At 43.7% G+C, this 18180-nt stretch overlaps 1 protein-coding gene across 1 annotated transcript in view; it reads left to right on the top strand.

Moving 5' to 3' along the window:
• LOC112234600 (Krueppel-like factor 12) overlaps positions 1–18180 on the top strand; it is a 139611-nt gene that overhangs the window by 26869 nt on the left and 94562 nt on the right. Inside the window, exon 2 of the mRNA XM_024402806.2 lies at positions 16609–16690. Within this exon, the coding sequence (XP_024258574.1) occupies positions 16625–16690 (66 nt within the window). The 5' untranslated portion in view covers positions 16609–16624. The remainder of the gene's footprint in view (positions 1–16608; positions 16691–18180) is intronic.

Genomic DNA, 18180 nt, shown 5'->3' with positions numbered 1-18180 from the left:
AGACTGACAGCTCTGGCTGCTCCTTGCAGACTGGCAGCTCCATGCAGACTGGCCGCTCTGGCTGCTCCATGCAGACTGACAGCTCTGGCTGCTTCATGCAGACTGGCAGCTCTGGCTGCTCCATGCAGACTGACAGCTCTGGCTGCTCCATGCAGACTGACAGCTCTGGCTGCTCCATGCAGACTGGCTGCTTCATGCAGACTGGCAGCTCTGGCTGCTCCATGCAGACTGACAGCTCTGGCTGCTCCATGTAGACTGGCTGCTTCATGCAGACTGGCAGCTCGGGCTGCTTCATGTAGACTGACAGCTCTGGCTGCTCCATGCGGACTGACAGCTCTGGCTGCTCCATGTAGACTGACTGCTTCATGCAGACTGGCAGCTCGGGCTGCTTCATGTAGACTGACAGCTCTGGCTGCTCCATGCAGACTGACAGCTCTGACTGTTCCATGCAGACTGACAGCTCTGGCTGCTTCATGCAGACTGGCAGCTCTGGCTGCTCCATGTAGACTGGCAGCTCTGGCTGCGCTGAACAGGCGGGAGACTCCGGCAGCGTAGGAGAGGAGAAAGGCTCTGGCTGCGCTAAACAGGCGGGAGGCTCCGGCAGCGCTGTAGAGGAGAAAGGCTCTGGCTGCGCTAAACATGCGGGAGGCTCCGGCAGCGCTGTAGAGGAGGAAGGCTCTGGCTGCGCTAAACAGGCGGGAGACTCTGGCAGCGCTGGAGATGAGGAAGGCTCTGGCTGCGCTAAACAGGCGGGAGGCTCCGGCAGCGCTGTAGAGGAGGAAGGCTCTGGCTGCGCTGAACAGGCGGGAGGCTCCGGCAGCGCTGGAGATGAGGAAAGCTCTAACAGCGCTAGAGAGGCGAGGCGCACTGTAGGCCTGATGCGTGGTGCTGGTACTGGTGGTACTGGACCGAGGACACGCACAGGAAGCCTGGAGCGGGGAGCTGCTACCGGAGGACTGGAGTGTGGAGGTGGCACAGGATGGGCTAGACCGTGAAGGCGTACTGGAGATCTTGAGAGCAGTGTTGGCACAGGATGTGCAAGGCTAGGGATGTGCACAGGAGGCCTGGTGCGTGAGGCTGGCACCAACTTCACCAGCCGACTAACACGCACCTCAGGACGAGTATGGAGCGCTAACCCAGGTGCCATCAAATCCCCAACACGTTCCGTCGGGCGAATTCCATGCAAAAAGCACCAACACAGCAACTCCCTCATTTCTCTCTCCTCCAATTTCCCCATTAACTCCTTCACAGTCTCTGGTTCTGGTCTCCTCCTTGGCTCCTCACGATAAACAGGGAGAGTTGGCTCAGGTCTGACTCCTGACTCTGCCACACTCTCCCTGAGCCCCCCAAGAAATTTTTGGGGCTGATTCTCAGGCTTCCATCCGCTACGCCGTGCTGCCTCCTCATATCTGCGCCTCTCAGCTTTCGCCGCCTCCAGTTCTTCCTTGGGGCGGCGATATTCTCCAGGCTGAGCCCAGGGTCCTTTACCGTCCAGTTCTTCCTCCCATGTCCATTTCTCCAGGTGGTGCAGCCTCTCCCACTGCAGCTGCTGCTGCTCCTGCTGCTGCTGCCTCTGTTGCCTCTCCTGTGGTTCCTGCCTGTTAACACGCTGCTTGGTCCGTTGGTGGTGGGTGATTCTGTAACGGTTTTCTAGTGGTGATGAAGGAGAGTCGGACCAAACTGCAGCGTGTCGATTGCGATCCATATTTATTAAACAAAACGTAAACACGACTAAACACTAAACACGACTAAACACTAAACACGACAAAACAATAAACGTAATGAAAACCGAAAACAGCCTATCTAGTGCAAACTAACAGAGAGTACAAGTAAGACACTAAGGACAATCACCCACGACAAACTCAAAGAATATGGCTGCCTAAATATGGTTCCCAATCAGAGACAACGATAAGCACCTGCCTCTGATTGAGAACCACTCCAGACAGCCATAGACCTTGCTAGACAACCCACTAAGCTACAATCCCAATACCACCACCAAAACCCCAAGACAAACACACCACAATACAAAAACCCCATGCCACACCCTGGCCTGACCAAATACATAAAGATAAACACAAAATACTTGGACCAGGGCGTGACAAATACGATTTGATTTGAGACAAGACTTGTCTGAATATCCATACTTGCATAGTAAATTGATGAGTTCGCTTTAATTGCAAACTAGTAGAATTCGCTGCAAACTATTGAGAAAGAGAATAATTTTTATAGACCCACGTGTGTTTGTCAACAGCTGCTAATCAGGTGTAGGGCCGGCTGACCCAAATTGAATGAACGGAAAGGAACAAGCGTGATTGCACATTAGAAGACAGCTTCTCAGAATGGATGAGTCTAGTATGTTGCTATTTTTCGCTTAGTGCATATGTTTTTACTAAACAGTATGTTCTAAATAGTTTGTATTACAATTAGTACAGAGTTGTAGTTTTAGAAAGTAGTAGGCAAGCCATTTTTCGGACGTGGCCATACTTCCATTTAACAGGTCTTCCATTTCGTCATACAACTTTATGGTTTGTTAGTCAGTTGAAGGTCTAATGTCTTGTCTGCTGGTGGAGTGTCTGACTGTCTGTTTCCTATCTGCCAGTCCGTCCGCCCGTCCGTCACCCATCCGACCGTATGTCTGTTACTTCGTCTGTCTGTCTGAGCTTGTGGTGGCTGACTTGTCACATTGGTCTGTTTGAGAAAAGGGAACTAAACGCAGGGGGAAGAACAAACAGAGACATAATAGGAGCAGAACACAAGAAGCCCCCTATCTCTCTCTACTCACACATCACAAGGACTGGCTGTGCTACTGTTACATTCTCACATCAGAATACTTTTTATATACAATATATACTTTCTGTTATTTTGTCATGATCACACATTAAATGTGGTTTCAACTAATTGAACACATAAGAATCATTATATTTGATACAGACAAATGTATAATCAAGCACAATTCGGGCCAGGTTTTGCATTTTCATTGGAACTATTAGCTTAATGTGCTTAAATTTTCCACTTAGCACTGATTCATAATCAAGCTCATTTGTCTTTTATTTTACACAGTGGATGTAATAGCTGGGGTTTTAAGCATGACACAATAGTAGCTGAAATCTTTTGATACTGTAGATGTTAAAATACTGTTTATGTCAAGTGTGTTATTTTTAATATGGTAGCAGTCTCGTAGCAGTCTCTCTGTCTCTCTCTTTCCCTCTCTGCCCCGCCCCCCTGTGGCTGTGGTGGTGGAGGGTCTATTGGCATGCTTCTCCTCTGTGCTCTGAGCTTGGTTGGCGCATTGGCTTCAATCTACGATCCTCTCCCCTCATTCACCCTCCTCTCTTCTACTCCACCTCTCCACAGTGCTTTCCCAACCACCCCGCTAGCAAACAGCTCCTCTGTTCTTTGCCTTATTCAAACTTCTGTCACCCTCCCTCACCCCCTTGTTCCTCTCTCTCTCACACACGGACACACGCATGTGCTCATGCACAAGCACACACACAGTTGCTTTGGGCGAGCTCAACATGGGAACAAAGCATTGGTGTTGTTGTTTTTTTTTTGCTTTGGCAATATAAACACATGTTTCCCATACCAATAAAGTATGAATTGAGAGATAGAGAGAGAGAGTGTGTTTACTCCTCTTCTGAAAATACTGTATAAGCAGATAACGGAAGAGAGCATAGGAGAAAATATTCGATGTCCTTTCTGGTTTAACCTTTCTAGGGCAGGGGTTCTGCTAGCGACAACATTCCGCTGAAAAGGCAGCGCACGAAATTCAAAAATATTTTTTTGATATTTGTAACTTAAACACGTTAACAAGACCAATACCGCAAATGAAAGAAACATCTTGTTAATATACCCATCGTGTCCGATTTCAATAATGCTTTACAGCAAAAGCACAACATATGATTATGTTAGGTCAGTGTCAAGTCACAAAATCACACACAGCCATTTTCCACCCAAAGATAGGAGTCACAAAAAGCAGAAATTTAGGTAAAATGAATCACTAACCTTTGATGATCGTCATCAGATGACACTCATAGGACATCATGTTTACACGATTCAACCAGAGCATACCAGACCTATTTTTCTCTCCATATCCCCGGATTCCTATCAAAAGCTCTGAACCTTCGCAGCTAACGTCCCCTGAATGCTAGCTGTCTAGAGCACAACGGACTGTTGGCTTACGAGGCCCATCGAATACATTCTGAAGCCACTCGCTAGCAGTCAGCTATCCTTTGCTAGCGGTCATCAGCTACCTTTATCCCGGACAACTCTCGCCAGTCTGTACAGCGTGACTCAAACCAGAGCTAGTCTGACTTATTCTTCTCGACATTTCCGGATGCCTATCGCAAGCTCTGAACCTATTTTATTTATATTATGATATTTTTTATACACTGCTCATAACAATAAAGGGAACACTAAAATAACACATCCTAGATCTGAATGAATGAAATTTTCTTATTAAATACTTTTTTTTACATAGTTGAATGTGCTGACAACAAAATCACACACAAATTATCAATGGAAATCAAATGTATCAACCCATGGAGGTCAGGATTTGGAGTCACACTCAAAATTAAAGTGGAAAACCACACTACAGGCTGATCCAACTTTGATGTAATGTCCTTAAAACAAGTCAAAATGAGGCTCATTGGTGTGTGTGGCCTCCACGTGCCTGTATGACCTCCCTACAACGCCTGGGCATGCTCCTGATGAGGTGGCGGATGGTCTCCTGAGGGATCTCCTCCCAGACCTGGACAAAAGCATCCGCCAACTCCTGGACAGTTTGTGGTGCAACGTGGCGTTGGTGGATGGAGCGAGACATGATGTCCCAGATGTGCTCAATTGGATTCAGGTCTTGGGAACGGGCGGGCCAATCCATAGCATCAATGCCTTCCTCTTGCAGGAACTGCTGACACACTCCAGTCACATGAGGTCTTGCATTGTCTTGCATTAGGAGGATCCCAGGGTCAACCACACCAGCATATGGTCTCACAAGGGGTCTGAGGATCTCATCTCGGTTCCTAATGGCAGTCAGGCTACCTCTGGCGAGCACATGGAGCGCTGTGCGGCCCCCCAAAGAAATGCCACCCCACACCATGACTGACCCACCGCCAAACCGGTCATGCTGGAGGATGTTGCAGGCAGCAGAACGTTCTCCACGGCGTCTCCAGACTCTGTCACGTCTGTCACATGTGCTCAGTGTGAACCTGCTTTCATCTGTGAAGAGTACAGGGCGCCAGTGGCGAATTTGCCAATCTTGGTGTTCTCTGGCAAATGCCCAACGTCCTGCACGGTGTTGGGCTGTAAGCACAACCCCAACCTGTGGACGTCGGGCCCTCATACCACTCTCATGAAGTCTGTTTCTGACCGTTTGAGCAGACACATGCACATTTGTTGGCTGCTGGAGGTCATTTTGCAGGGCTCTGGCAGTGCTCCTCCTGCTCCTCCTTGCACAAAGGCGGAGGTAGCGGTCCTGCTGCTGGGTTGTTGCCCTCCTATGGCCTCCTCCACATCTCCTGATGTACTGGCCTGTCTCCTGGTAGCGCCTCCATGCTCTGGACACTACGCTGACAGACACAGCAAACCTTCTTGCCACAGCTCGCATTGATGTGCCATCCTGGATGAGCTGCACTAACTGACTCCTTCTCATGCTAGCACTAGAGTGAAAGCACCGCCAGCATTCAAAAGTGACCAAAACATTAGCCAGGAATCATAGGAACGGTGAAGTGGTCTGTGTTCACCACCTGCAGAACCACTCCTTTATTGGGGGTGTTTTGCTAATTGCCTATAATTTCCACCTGTTGTCTATTCCATTTGCACAACAGCATGTGAAATTTATTGTCAATCAGTGTTGCTTTCTAAGTGGACAGTTTGATTTAACAGAAGTGTGATTGACTTGGAGTTACATTGTGTTGTTTAAGTGTTCCCTTTATTTTTTTGAGCAGTGTATATTCAATAATATATCAACTGAGTGTGTAGCTTTTTCCATAACAGTGGGAGGAACAATGGCGGCTTTACTCAATTGTGTACAAACTCACTCTGAGAGCCCCCACCTCTCCACTTACGCAATGTGATCCTTCACACTCATTTTCAAAATAAAAGTCTCAAACTATGTCTAAAGACTGTTGACACCTTAGGGAAGCCACAGAAATAGGAATATGGTTGATATCCCTTTAAATGGAGGCTAGACATGGTTAGGAACAGAAGGGTTTCAAAATAAGAGGCACTTCCTGATTAGATTTTCCTCAGGGTTTCGCCTGCAATATAAGTTCTGTTAAACTCATTGACAATATTTTGACAGTTTTAGAAACTTTAGAGTGTTTTCTATCGTAATCTGTCAATTATATGCATATTCTAGCATCTGGTCCTGAGAAATAGGCCATTTACTTTGGGAACGTTATTTTTCCAAACATAAAAATAGTGCCCCCTAGCTTCAAGAGGTTAAGTAGCTACTAAATAAATAATTAAACCAATTTGTGTACTACTGAACCATAAGTAAGGCTCTGTTTTTTTCAGATGCAAGGAGGTTATGACTGTTGAGAATGGTGATATGATAAAAGGTCATGATGAATAATTTGACTGTTTAAAGATGTGATAGCTAAAGACCTTTTGGAGTTTATTTCAGGAGATGGTAACTTTAAATAACCACTCTCGTGGTGCCCCAGATCCTAATGAGTGAATTGTTACGTGATTCATTTAATCGGGTAACAATTAAACATAGTTAGTTAATTTTGTAAATAACAGTCTTCAGATTAAAGTCACGACACATATCTGAGGACGTCTGGAGATGATGTGGGAACCGGCCATTAGGAGTAACAGTGAATCTTCAAGTAGGTTTCGGTTTTGCTAGAGCTTTGTAGACAGTGAGGGTGGAAGGCCATAAAGCATCTTTGTTTTAAGCCTATCCCAAACCTTAACCTTTACCTTAACCATTAACCCTCTGGAGTTGATTGACACACCGGTGTGACAATCTAAGTTACATAACAAAACAATCCCCATCACAATCTGTCAGTTTAAACTAGATATATTTTTGCATTGGATGCGTCTCAATCCACGGCATCCGCCAGTGTCGCACTTCAGCATATGGGGTGAAAGGTGGCAGAATTAGAGTAGTGTTTGTCAGACCATGAGATATCCTGAAAATCGGTCTTCTCAGATAAAAGTCTGTAGCATCTGAATGGCCCACTACTATGACCCCTCTATGGAAAGGGGAGACACCCTCGAACATGATGGTGTTCTCCGTTTTGCTCTACGACCCCCACAAGTGTCAGGAGACTTGTCCAAAGTCGGTACTGTCGATGTGCCAACTTCTGTTTTGTAAATGTCTGTAGCGTCCAAATGGTTTGGCTCACTTCTATGACCCCTCTTTGGAAAGGGGAGATTCTCACGAACACGATGGTGTCACGGGACTTGCCTGAAGGTAATCGGTACAGGTTTAAAAAAATAAATATGAAGTATGAAGGTAGTTTTGCATCTACTCCAAAAAGAGGTTAAATATGTGTAAAAAAATGTATATACTGTATTTCCTGAGTTTAAAAAAAGAAAATCCTAGATTTAGGACAGAAACTTCAAACCCTTGTTTCAAAAGAGTTATTTTGACTGTCGTTTTTGCGTTTCTATGGGCGTCAATATTTTGTCCATTTATTTTATTTTTTATTTTGATATCTAAAAGGGTCCTAAAACTAAAATCAAATAGCTGAATGTATGACCATTTAAAACAATTCCACATGTCAGCTGAGAACCCCTCCACTTCCCTAACATGTTAGATTCTAAAGAATTACATTTAAAAAAAGAGTTTCAGTTGCACCATGAATGGACGTGTGTGTGTGTGTGTGTGTGTGTGTGTGTGTGTGTGTGTGTGTGTGTGTGTGTGTGTGTGTGTGTGTGTGTGTGTGTGTGTGTGTGTGTGTGTGCGTGTGTGTGTGTGTGAGTGAATATGGGGTCACCATGGGTCCCTGAAGTTCAGTGTTTTCTTCAGAGGCCTGTCACTTCCTATTGACCCGTTAGTCATTCTGTCTAGCTGTGCCTCGTTGGGCCTTATCCCTTTATACCAGCTGATTGGCCCAGTCACCAGAGAGCTGATAGCCATCAGGGACTTGGGAGGGGAGATGAAAGAGGAGGGAGGAGGGTGGGGGATGGAAGCTCCAGTTGGACACACACATAGACACACACACACACAAAATAGTAAAACATACACATTCATGCAAACATGCACGAGCACACACACACAATTTCTCTGTCTGACACACACACTCTGACATACAACCTTTGTCCCCAGCCCCTTCATTTTTGGGGGGTAGACTTTGCCTTATTCTAGTGTGGTTCCTCTCTGGGCATTACGTGTGGGTCAGTGGAGGGAAAGAAGGGGGAGGGGGTTGTAAAAGCCTCAATACTCCACAGTCCACAGCCCACTTCAACCCCCACCCAGTCTCCCTCACACCTGGGATGATCATTTCATTTTGGAGCAGAGCAAATGGAAAGATGATCTTAATCTCCTCTCCTCTCCTTTATCTCTCCCTATCTTTCAATCTCTCCCACACACAGAGTTGTATATTGCTGATGGACACCAACAGCACTGGCTTACCTAGCCTGGAGATAGTAGCAAAAGCCATGGCCTGTTTTTCCCGTTTTCATCACTCAGACGGGGGCAGTATAGGAGCATCATGGCAAAAACTGTTAGACTGGCCAATAGCTTCTACCCCCAGACCATTAGACTGCTGAATAGCCGCCACCACAGCAGTCTAAGGCACTGCATCTCAGTACTAGAGGCGTCACTACACACCCTGGTTTGATCCCGGCGTTTGCGCACAACTGACCCAGCATCGTCCGGGTGTTTGGCCCGGGGTAGGCCGTCATTGTGAATAATAATTCTTAACTGACTTGCCTAGTTAAATAAAGGTTAAATAATAAATGTTTAATGTTTTAAATGACTATTGTAGCTGAAAACGGCTGATTTTTAATGGAATGTCTACATAGCGGTATAGAGGCCCATTATCAGCAACCATCACTCCTGTGTTCCAATGGCACGTTGTGTTAGCTAATCCAAGGTGAAGGTAATTGGTTGCACCAGATCTTATTTAGGGGCTTCATAGCAAAGGGGGTGAATACACACAGTGAATTGGAAAAGTATTCACCCCCCTTGGCGTTTTTCCTATTTCGTTGCATTACAACCTGTAATTTAAATAGATTTTTATTTGGATTTCATGTAATGGACATACACAAAATAGTCCAAATTTGTGAAGCGAAAAAATATATAAAAATTGAAATGTAAATAATACAAATTTGAAAAGTGGTGCGTGCATATGTATTCACCCCCTTTGCTATGAAGCCCCTAAATAAGATCTGGTACAACAAATTACCTTCATAATTAGTTAAATAAAGTCCACCTGTGTGCAATGTAAGTGTCACATGATCTGTCATATGATCTCAGTAACCTGTTCCGAAAGGCCCCAGTGTTTGGTAACACCACTAAGCAAGAGGCACTATGAAGACCAAGGAGCTCTCCAAACAGGTCAGGGACAAAGTTGTGGAGAAGTACAGATCAGGGTTGGGTTATAGAAAAATATCCGAAACTTTGAACATCCCACGGAGCACCATTAAATCCATTATAAAAAAATTGAAAGAATATAGCACCACAACAAACCTGCCAAGAGAGGGCCGCTCACCAAAACTCAGACCAGGCAAGAAGGGCATTAATCAAAGAGGTAACAAAGAGACCATCGGAAGGGACTGGGAAACTGGTCAGAATTGAAGAAATTATGGATGGCGTAAATACAGGGTAACAGAATATATATATATATATATACATTTTTTTTTAAATAACACAATACCATAGGTTATATGTAAAAACTAAAAACACTAAAAACAAATATTCAAGTGTTCAATCAAGTTTATTTGTCGGGTGCCTTTGTTACAACTATGAAACAGAAAGCATATGTGTTGGAACACGGTAACAGCTTATTTTATGACCAAATAAAGCCACCGAGATGCATGGTCATCAAGACGCGTGGTCAAATGTTGAAAATATTAGAAAACAGTTGACACAAGCCTTCGTAACTTTCACTTGCTTGACACACTTTAGCATACCTTTGTTTGGTTGTAGTGCATAATAGTCTCCAGTTCTCTCTTTATTGGTACAAACACACCAAGAAAGTTGTGAAGAGGGCACGACAATTCCTTATCCCCCTCTGGAGAATGAAAAGATTTGGCATGGGTCTCCAGATCCTCACACAGTTCTATAGCTGCACCATCGAGAGCATTCTGACTTGTTGCATCCTGACCTCACTGCCTGGTATGGCAACTGCTCGGCATTCGACCATAAGGCACTACAGAGGGTAGTGAGTACAGCCCAGTACATCACTGGGGCCAAGCTTCCTGTCATCCAGGACCTAGAGTTGAAGTAGGAAGTTTACATACACCTTAGCCCAATACATTTAAACTCAGTTTTTCACAATTCCTGACATTTAATCCTAGTAAAAATTCCCTGTCTTAGGTCAGTTAGGATCAGAATGTGAAATGTCAGAATAATAGTAGAGAGAATTATATATTTCAGCCTTTATATCTTTCATCATATTCCCAGTGGGTCAGAAGTTTACATACACTCAATTAGCATTTGGTAGCATTGCCTTTAAATTGTTTAACTTGGAAGAAAAAAAAACGTTTCAGGTAGCCTTCACGCAAGCTTCCAGCTAATGGCTAATTTTCCAGCCAAAGAGAGGAGTCTCAAAAAGCACAAATATAGATAAAATTAATCACTAACCTTTGATGATCTTTATCAGATGACACTCATAGGACTTCATGTTACACAATACATGTATGTTTTGTTCGATAAAGTGCATATTTATATCCAAAAATCAAATTTTACATTGGTGTGTTATGTTCAGTAGTTCCAAAATATGCAGTGATTTTGCAGAGAGCCACATCAATTTACAGAAATACTCATCATAAACATTGATAAAACATACAACTATTATACATGGAAGTTCAGATAAACTTCTCCTTAATGCAACCGCTGTGTCAGATTTCTCAAAAACTTTATGGAAAAAGCATACCATGCAATAATCTGAGTACGGCGCTCAGAGACCAAACAAGCCAAACAGATATCCGCCATGTTGTGCAGTCAACAGAAGTCAGAAATAACATTATAAATATTAACTTACCTTTGATGATCTTCATCAGAATGCACTCACAGGATTCTCAGTTCCACAATAAATGTTCGATTTGTTGGATAAAGTTCATTTATGTCCAAATAGCTCCTTTTGTTAGGGCATTTGGTAAACAAATCCAAACGCGTGTGCAAGTCCAGCCGAAAGGTCATTTGAAAAGTCCAAAAAGTTATTTACAGGTCGTAGAAACATGTCAAACTAAGGATAGAATCAATCTTTAGGATGTTTTTTTCATAAATCTTCAATAATGTTCCAACCGGAGAATTCCTTTGTCTGTAGAAAAGCAATTGAACGTGAGCTAACTTTCACATGACCTCGTGTCACGAGCTCGTGGCAATCTGCCAGACACCTGGCTCAATCCTCTCTCATTCGGCCCCACCTCACAGTAGAAGCATCAAACAAGGCTCTAAAGACTGTTGACGTCTAGTAGAAGCCTTAGGAAGTGCAACATGACCAATATCCCACTGTATCTTCTATAGGCTATGAGTTGAAAACCTACAAACCTCAGATTTCCCACTTCCTGGTTGGATTTTTCTCAGGTTTTCGCCTGCCATATGAGTTCTGTTATACTCACAGACATCATTCAAACAGGTTTAGAAACTGCAGAGTGTTTTCGATCCAAATATACTAATTACATGCATATTCTAGCTGCCTGAGTAGCAGGCAGTTTACTTTGGGCACCTTATTCATCCAATCCACTCAATTACTGCCCCCCAGTCACCAAGAAGTTAATAGCTCCTACCCCCAAGCCATAAGGCAGTTGGACAATTAATCGAATGGCCACCTAGAAAATGTGTTTTTACACTGCTGCAAATTGCTGTTTATTATCTATGCGGAGTCACTTTACCCCTACCTACATGTACAAAATTACCTCGACTAACCTGTACCCCCGCACATAGACCCCTCTGTATTATTGTTATTGTCATTATTGTTATTTATTTATTTAACATTTAGTAAATATTTTCTTAACTCTATTTTCTTAAAACTTCATTGTTGTTTAAGGGCTTGTAAAGTAAGCATTTCATGGTAAGGTCTACATCAGTTGTATTCGGCGCATGTAACAAATACAATTTTATTTTATTGTGTCCTTGTCATCTTGTCATTCTTCAGAACCATTGTAGAGTGCAACGGCTGTGCATGTGCCTTATTTTGCGCAGAGGGTGGGATCTCCCGTCCCACTTTGTTCATAGTGCAGGCCAATTACAGTGAAGTGAAGAAATTGTCCATGGTGACATTTGTCCCCTTGCCATTGTAAGGTTCCACAAGCCTCATTACCACATTTTCTGACACTCGCTCACCTGTTCCCTGATGTGGATATTTTCCCAGATATTGTAAGCTGTACAGCAGGTACAATTATGCACACTCAGAGTAGACTGATAAGACTGTTTGGATTTGGTGGATTGATATAGGGTACATACCATTTTGAGATAATAAATAGAACAGATCAATACAGATCAAAACCGGGCCCGCCCTGTTCTTCAATCACAATTGGTGATTACATAATTATGCGTCATTCACTTCCTGTCTCTCATCAACTCACCCATTCACCTACTTTCTCCCCATCCTACTTTACTTAATTTATTTACTTATCTGTTATGTGTCAAATCAATTTCTGTATAGTTTGGTTCAGTTTCGAGGCAATTATTGGTGTGATTGGGAGGAGGGTGCAACAAGGGAAAACCATTAAGAAAACCTTAAACTGGTTAGAACTCCAGTTCTGTTTGTGATATTAAGATTCTAACACTGACAGTGTTATGTAGACTTATTTAGGAAAAGTCCAGAATGGAGGGGGCATGACTTTAAAAATGTAGTAATACATATTTGTTTTATTCATGAGCAGTCAAAATGACTGCTTTAGCAGTTGTAGAGTTAAACATGGTGTATGTCTGTAAAGGGGATCAATTGAAAGGAGAGAATAAACCTCTCTCATGGTGCATTTACACTATGACACCCCCTCACACTAGGGTGTCGCCAGTGGTTTATGTTAATGTCAGCTCTGGTGTTATTGTGTTTCCATCAGGATCATTAAAGTTCACAGTGGGCCATTGATACAGTATGTAAATGGAGCTGAAAAGTACCAGTGGCCTGGGCTTGACCCCACGTTAGAGCAGGTCCACCGAAGTCATGGCCCAGTACAGTAGATGGAAACAGAAAAGCCTGAGCCTTTAGGCTATCAGCCTGAATACCTGGATAACCACATGCACGCGTGTATGTGCGCACACACACAAACCACACAGAACCACGCTTCATACGTGATGAGTAACCTTGCATGAGACGTGTGTGTGTGTGTAGGTGTGTGTGTGTGGGTGGGTCTGAATCCCCCAAGTAGTCCTGGCTTTGGAGCTATTGTATTGTTGTCCAGGATGTCCTTCGGCATAAGGTCTTGGGCCTAGAAAGCGTTGCTATGGCAATCATGGGTGGAGCCTCACTCCAGCCTCTAGCAATGTGAGGAGGGGGAGAGGGGAGCAAAATAGAGCTTTGATGGCGCATTGCCACTAGGAATTTACCCTGGTGTTTTAAACACACACACACACACACACACAAACACACACACACACGTCTTCATACTACTGCTAATGCTGAGGAGCTGCCCACATTATTGGATGAGTGTTCTTTGTGTATCTGTTATTGTGAGAGGTTTCTGTGGGGCAGAGGGAAGGCTGATTGGTGATATGAATGTATGGTGTGTGTGTTTGTACTGTATGCTTATGTGACTGTGAAGGATATAGTAAGATTCCCGATTTAGTAACACATACAAAGTACTTTCTTGTTTTAAATATGCTTTAGGGAGTGAACATTATTTATAATAAAGGTTACATGGAGAAAATCAGACCTCAGATACTTTACCTAAACTCTCCCTATATGCTAAAATAAAAAATTAAACTCCCCTATGCACAAAATAATAATTAAAACAAAGTGAATAGGAGAGAACATGTCTACCGTTTACTCACACTTCTTGGACAGAACAAAGCCCTTTAAATATGTAGTTTTAGAAACTGTTTGTCTTGTAAACATTACATGGTAATGCCGGAATTCTGATAGAGCACAGGACTACAGGCCAGAAGGTTGTGGGTTCGCAGACCATCATGGACAAGAATAGGGGTGGAAAGATCTCGTTTATGTTAAAAGCATTGCATGAACCTACCATCATATGTGCATGTCAGAGAAAGAATTGCCTTTTATAAAAAAGCTGATGTGAGTTAGACCTTTAAACAGGTCAACATTCAGAAGACGGCAGGGCCAGAGGACTACCAAGACGTGTACTCCGAGCATGCGCTGACCACCTGCCAATTGTCTTCACTGACATTTTCAAGCAGATCACCATAGTCCCTATGCCCAAAAACACTAAGGTAACCTGCCTAAATGATTACCAACCTGTAGCACTCACGTCGGTAGCCATGAAGTGCAAAGGCTGATCATGGCTCACATCAACACCATTATCCTAGAAACCCTAGACCCACTCCAATTTGCATACCGACCCAACAGATCCACAGATGATGCAATCTCTATTGCACTCCAGACTGCCCTTTCCCACCTGGACAAAATGAACACCTACGTGAGAATGCTACTCATTGACTACAGCTCAGCGTTCACCACCATAGTACCCTGAAATATCATCACTAACCTAAGTACCCTGGGACTAAACACCTTCCTCTGCAACTGGATCTTGGACTTCCTGATGGGCCGCCCCCAGGTGGTAAGGGTAGGTAACAACACAACTGCCACGCTGATCCTCAACACAGGGGCCCCTCAGGGGTGCGTGCTCAGTTCCCTCCTGTGACTCCGTGGTCACCCATGCCTGCATGGCCAAGCACGACTCCAACACCATCATTAAGTATTCCCAACGAAACAACAGTGGTAGGCCTGATTACCGACAATGATGAGACAGCCTATAGGGAGTAGGTCAGTCACCTGACCGTGTGGTGCCAGGATACCAACCTCTCCCTCAATGTGATCAAGACAAAGGAGATGATTGTGGACTACAGGAAAAGGAGGACCGAGCGGACCCCCAATCTCATCGACAGGGCTGTAGTGGAGCAGGTTGAGAGCTTCAAGTTCCTTTGTGTCCACATCACCAACAAACTATCATGGTCCAAACACACCAAGGCAGTCGTGAAGAGGCCACGACAAAGCCTATTTGGCATATGTGTCCTCAGATCCTCAAAAAGACTCCCCTCTTTTACGCTGTTGCTACTCTCTGTTTATTGTCTATGCATAGTCACTTAAACTCCATCTACATGTACTGGTACCCCCTGTATGTAGCCTCGCTATTGTTATTTTACTGCTGCTCTTTTAATTATTTGTTATTTAAAAATAAAAATGTCTATTTTATACATAACACTTATTTTTCTTAAAACTGCATTGTTGGTTAAGGGCTTGTAAGTAAGCATTTCACTGTAAGCTCTACCTGTTGCATTTGACTCATGCGACAAATAAAATTTGGTTTTATTTGAAAGCTTTGTATTTTATTATGGATCCCCATTAGCTGCCTCGGCAACAGCTATTCTTCCTGGGGTCCAGCAAAATGAAGGTAGTTATATACAATTAAAAACGTTACATTACATTTCATAACACATTAAGTGTGTGCCCTCAGATCACTACTCTACTACCACATACAACAAAAAATCCATGCGTACATGTGCATATATTGCTTGTGTCTGCGCCTGTGTGTGCGTCTCTCCACAATCCCCTCTTTTCCATAAGATGTATTTTTCTGTTGTTTTTTAAAATCAGATTTTACTGCTTGCATGAATTACCTGTAGAGTCCATGCCCAGACGAATTGAGGATGTTCTGAGTGCAAAAGGGCTGCAATTCAATATTAGGAAGGTGTTCCTAATGTTTTGTACACTCAGTGTATATTGCTCTAGTCAAAAGTAGTGCAGTATTTATGGGATATGGTGTTATTTGGGACACATACATATTGTATGGTTGTGACAATATAAATTAACAGGATCTCCATGGTTGTGCTATTGTGCATTAGTTTTATGGGAATATAGATATGGTCACCATACTGTATGTCTATTACAAATGGATTATTTGTAAACATACCGGAACAATCATGCAGACAAGTGATGTCAGTGAACACAGTAGTTACAAACAGAAAGCTGTGGCTTGTTTAGACAGAGAGCGAGTGGACGGTGTGTGTGTTCTTCTATGTGACTGTTTCTTTGTATATGTCATTGTGCTTACGTTTATGTTTTTCAGTGCACATTACAGGATGTACAGCACAATGCCTGGCTATTTATCTAACTGTAAGCATTTAAGCCCTAAGCATGTGTAAGTGTGCCACTTTCTTTATATTTACACAGTTTACTGTTCTTTTAGTCAGCACCGTACGTCAGCTCATACTTTTTACTTTCTATGTGTGTCAAACTAAGATGCTTAGTCATGGTCAAACTCAGCGTCCGTCTTACACCTCCTCCCCCTTCCTCTATTCCTCCACAGACGGCCCGAGAACAGGATGTTAATGCTTGATGGAATGCCTGCAGTCCGAGTCAAAGCCGAGCCCCTGGAATCGGAACAAGGGGTAAGAGAGCAGTTGTTTTCCAGACAATTCCCTTTTTTTCCTTTCTCCTTTCTTTTCTTTCCTCCTCCCTGCAATAGCCCTATAATTACTCTCAGGCTTGAGAGGGAGAGAGAGAGGGGGAGGGAGGGACAGGGGGAGAGTAGGAGAAAGGGCGAGAGAGAGAGAGATTGAGTGACAAAGAGGGAGGGAAGTAGAGAAAGAACGAGGGGAGGGAGAGAGAGGGAAGAAAGTGTAAGGACTTGGAGGAGTAGTTGGAGAGTGTGGTGGTGACGAGGAGAGGGGCCAAAGCAGCTGGGGTAGGAATGTATAGAAGACTTACTGTGAGGTTGCTGTAGCCATCAGGGAGTCCATGTTGGCAGGGGGCAGAGGAAAGATTTCAATTGCATACTCCTGACGTCTTCTGTCCTCTCTCCTCGTCTCTCAAAACTCATTGGATGAGAAAGCCAGACGTCCCTCCCCTCTGACCTTCTCCACCAATGGGTTTTGAGAAGGAGGCAAGGGGGAGAGGAGAGAGGACGCAACGAGTATGCAATTTAAGATTCTCCCAGTCACTGCTTCAGGGAGAGACACGGAAAACTCCCAAAACTATGTATCGCTCTCTCTTGCTCTCTCTTTCTCACTCCAATTCAAAATCAAAACACACACATGCACACACACACACACACATCACAGTCTCAGCACTGGGGTACTAAAAACCCTGCAACCCCACATGGCCCACGGGCTCCGGTTGCTGTAAAACGGCAACATTTTCTCTCATCCTCATGGAAAAATGTGTAGAATAACATGAAATTAGCTTTGAAATTGCCAAACTCTCTCAGCCTCAATGCAAAATGTGTATAATTGCATGAGATTAGCTATACAACTGCACATTTTCTCTCTGCCCCATGGCAATAAGTGTAGAATTGCAGGAAGTTAGCTTTAAAAAAGCTGCATTTTCTTTCAGCCTCTGGCAAAACATGTAGAATAGTATGAGATTAGCTATTAAACTTCACATACACTCACATTCACATACACTTTGCCTTATGGCAAAACCACAAAACTGCAGTGCGTCACTGAGTCTGTTTCTCCCTAATTTACTGTATGCTGGAATATGTGTCTTTCTCAGCCCTATGTTTAAAACCAACCAACTGTCTTTCCTCTATACAAACACACTATAATCCCTCCATCTCTCTGTCCATCTCTCACACGCCTACATACAGTCTCTCTCATCCTTCTTTCTCTCCCACCCTGTCTCTCACTATACTCCTCAGACAGACCTTCAGTTTCAAACTTAAGTTCGATTCAAGACTGGCATGAAAAGTAAATGTAGATTTATAGAACAAATTGTAACAACTGCTTCAACAATTTCGTTATACTGTAGGTAACAATATGAGTCCTAGCAGAATAAGAAGTGAAAAACAAAGAAGACTCGCTCCCTCTCTCTCTGTCTCGATTATCTTAATACACTTCCTGTTACATGATGCTCTTGCCACCTGAGCATACCTTCCATC

This window comes from Oncorhynchus tshawytscha, linkage group LG03 (assembly GCF_018296145.1).
Source record: "Oncorhynchus tshawytscha isolate Ot180627B linkage group LG03, Otsh_v2.0, whole genome shotgun sequence".
Lineage (NCBI taxonomy): Eukaryota > Metazoa > Chordata > Actinopteri > Salmoniformes > Salmonidae > Oncorhynchus > Oncorhynchus tshawytscha.
The sequence above is the reverse complement of the archived record's forward strand: the minus strand, read 5'-3'. Positions and strand labels throughout refer to the sequence as shown.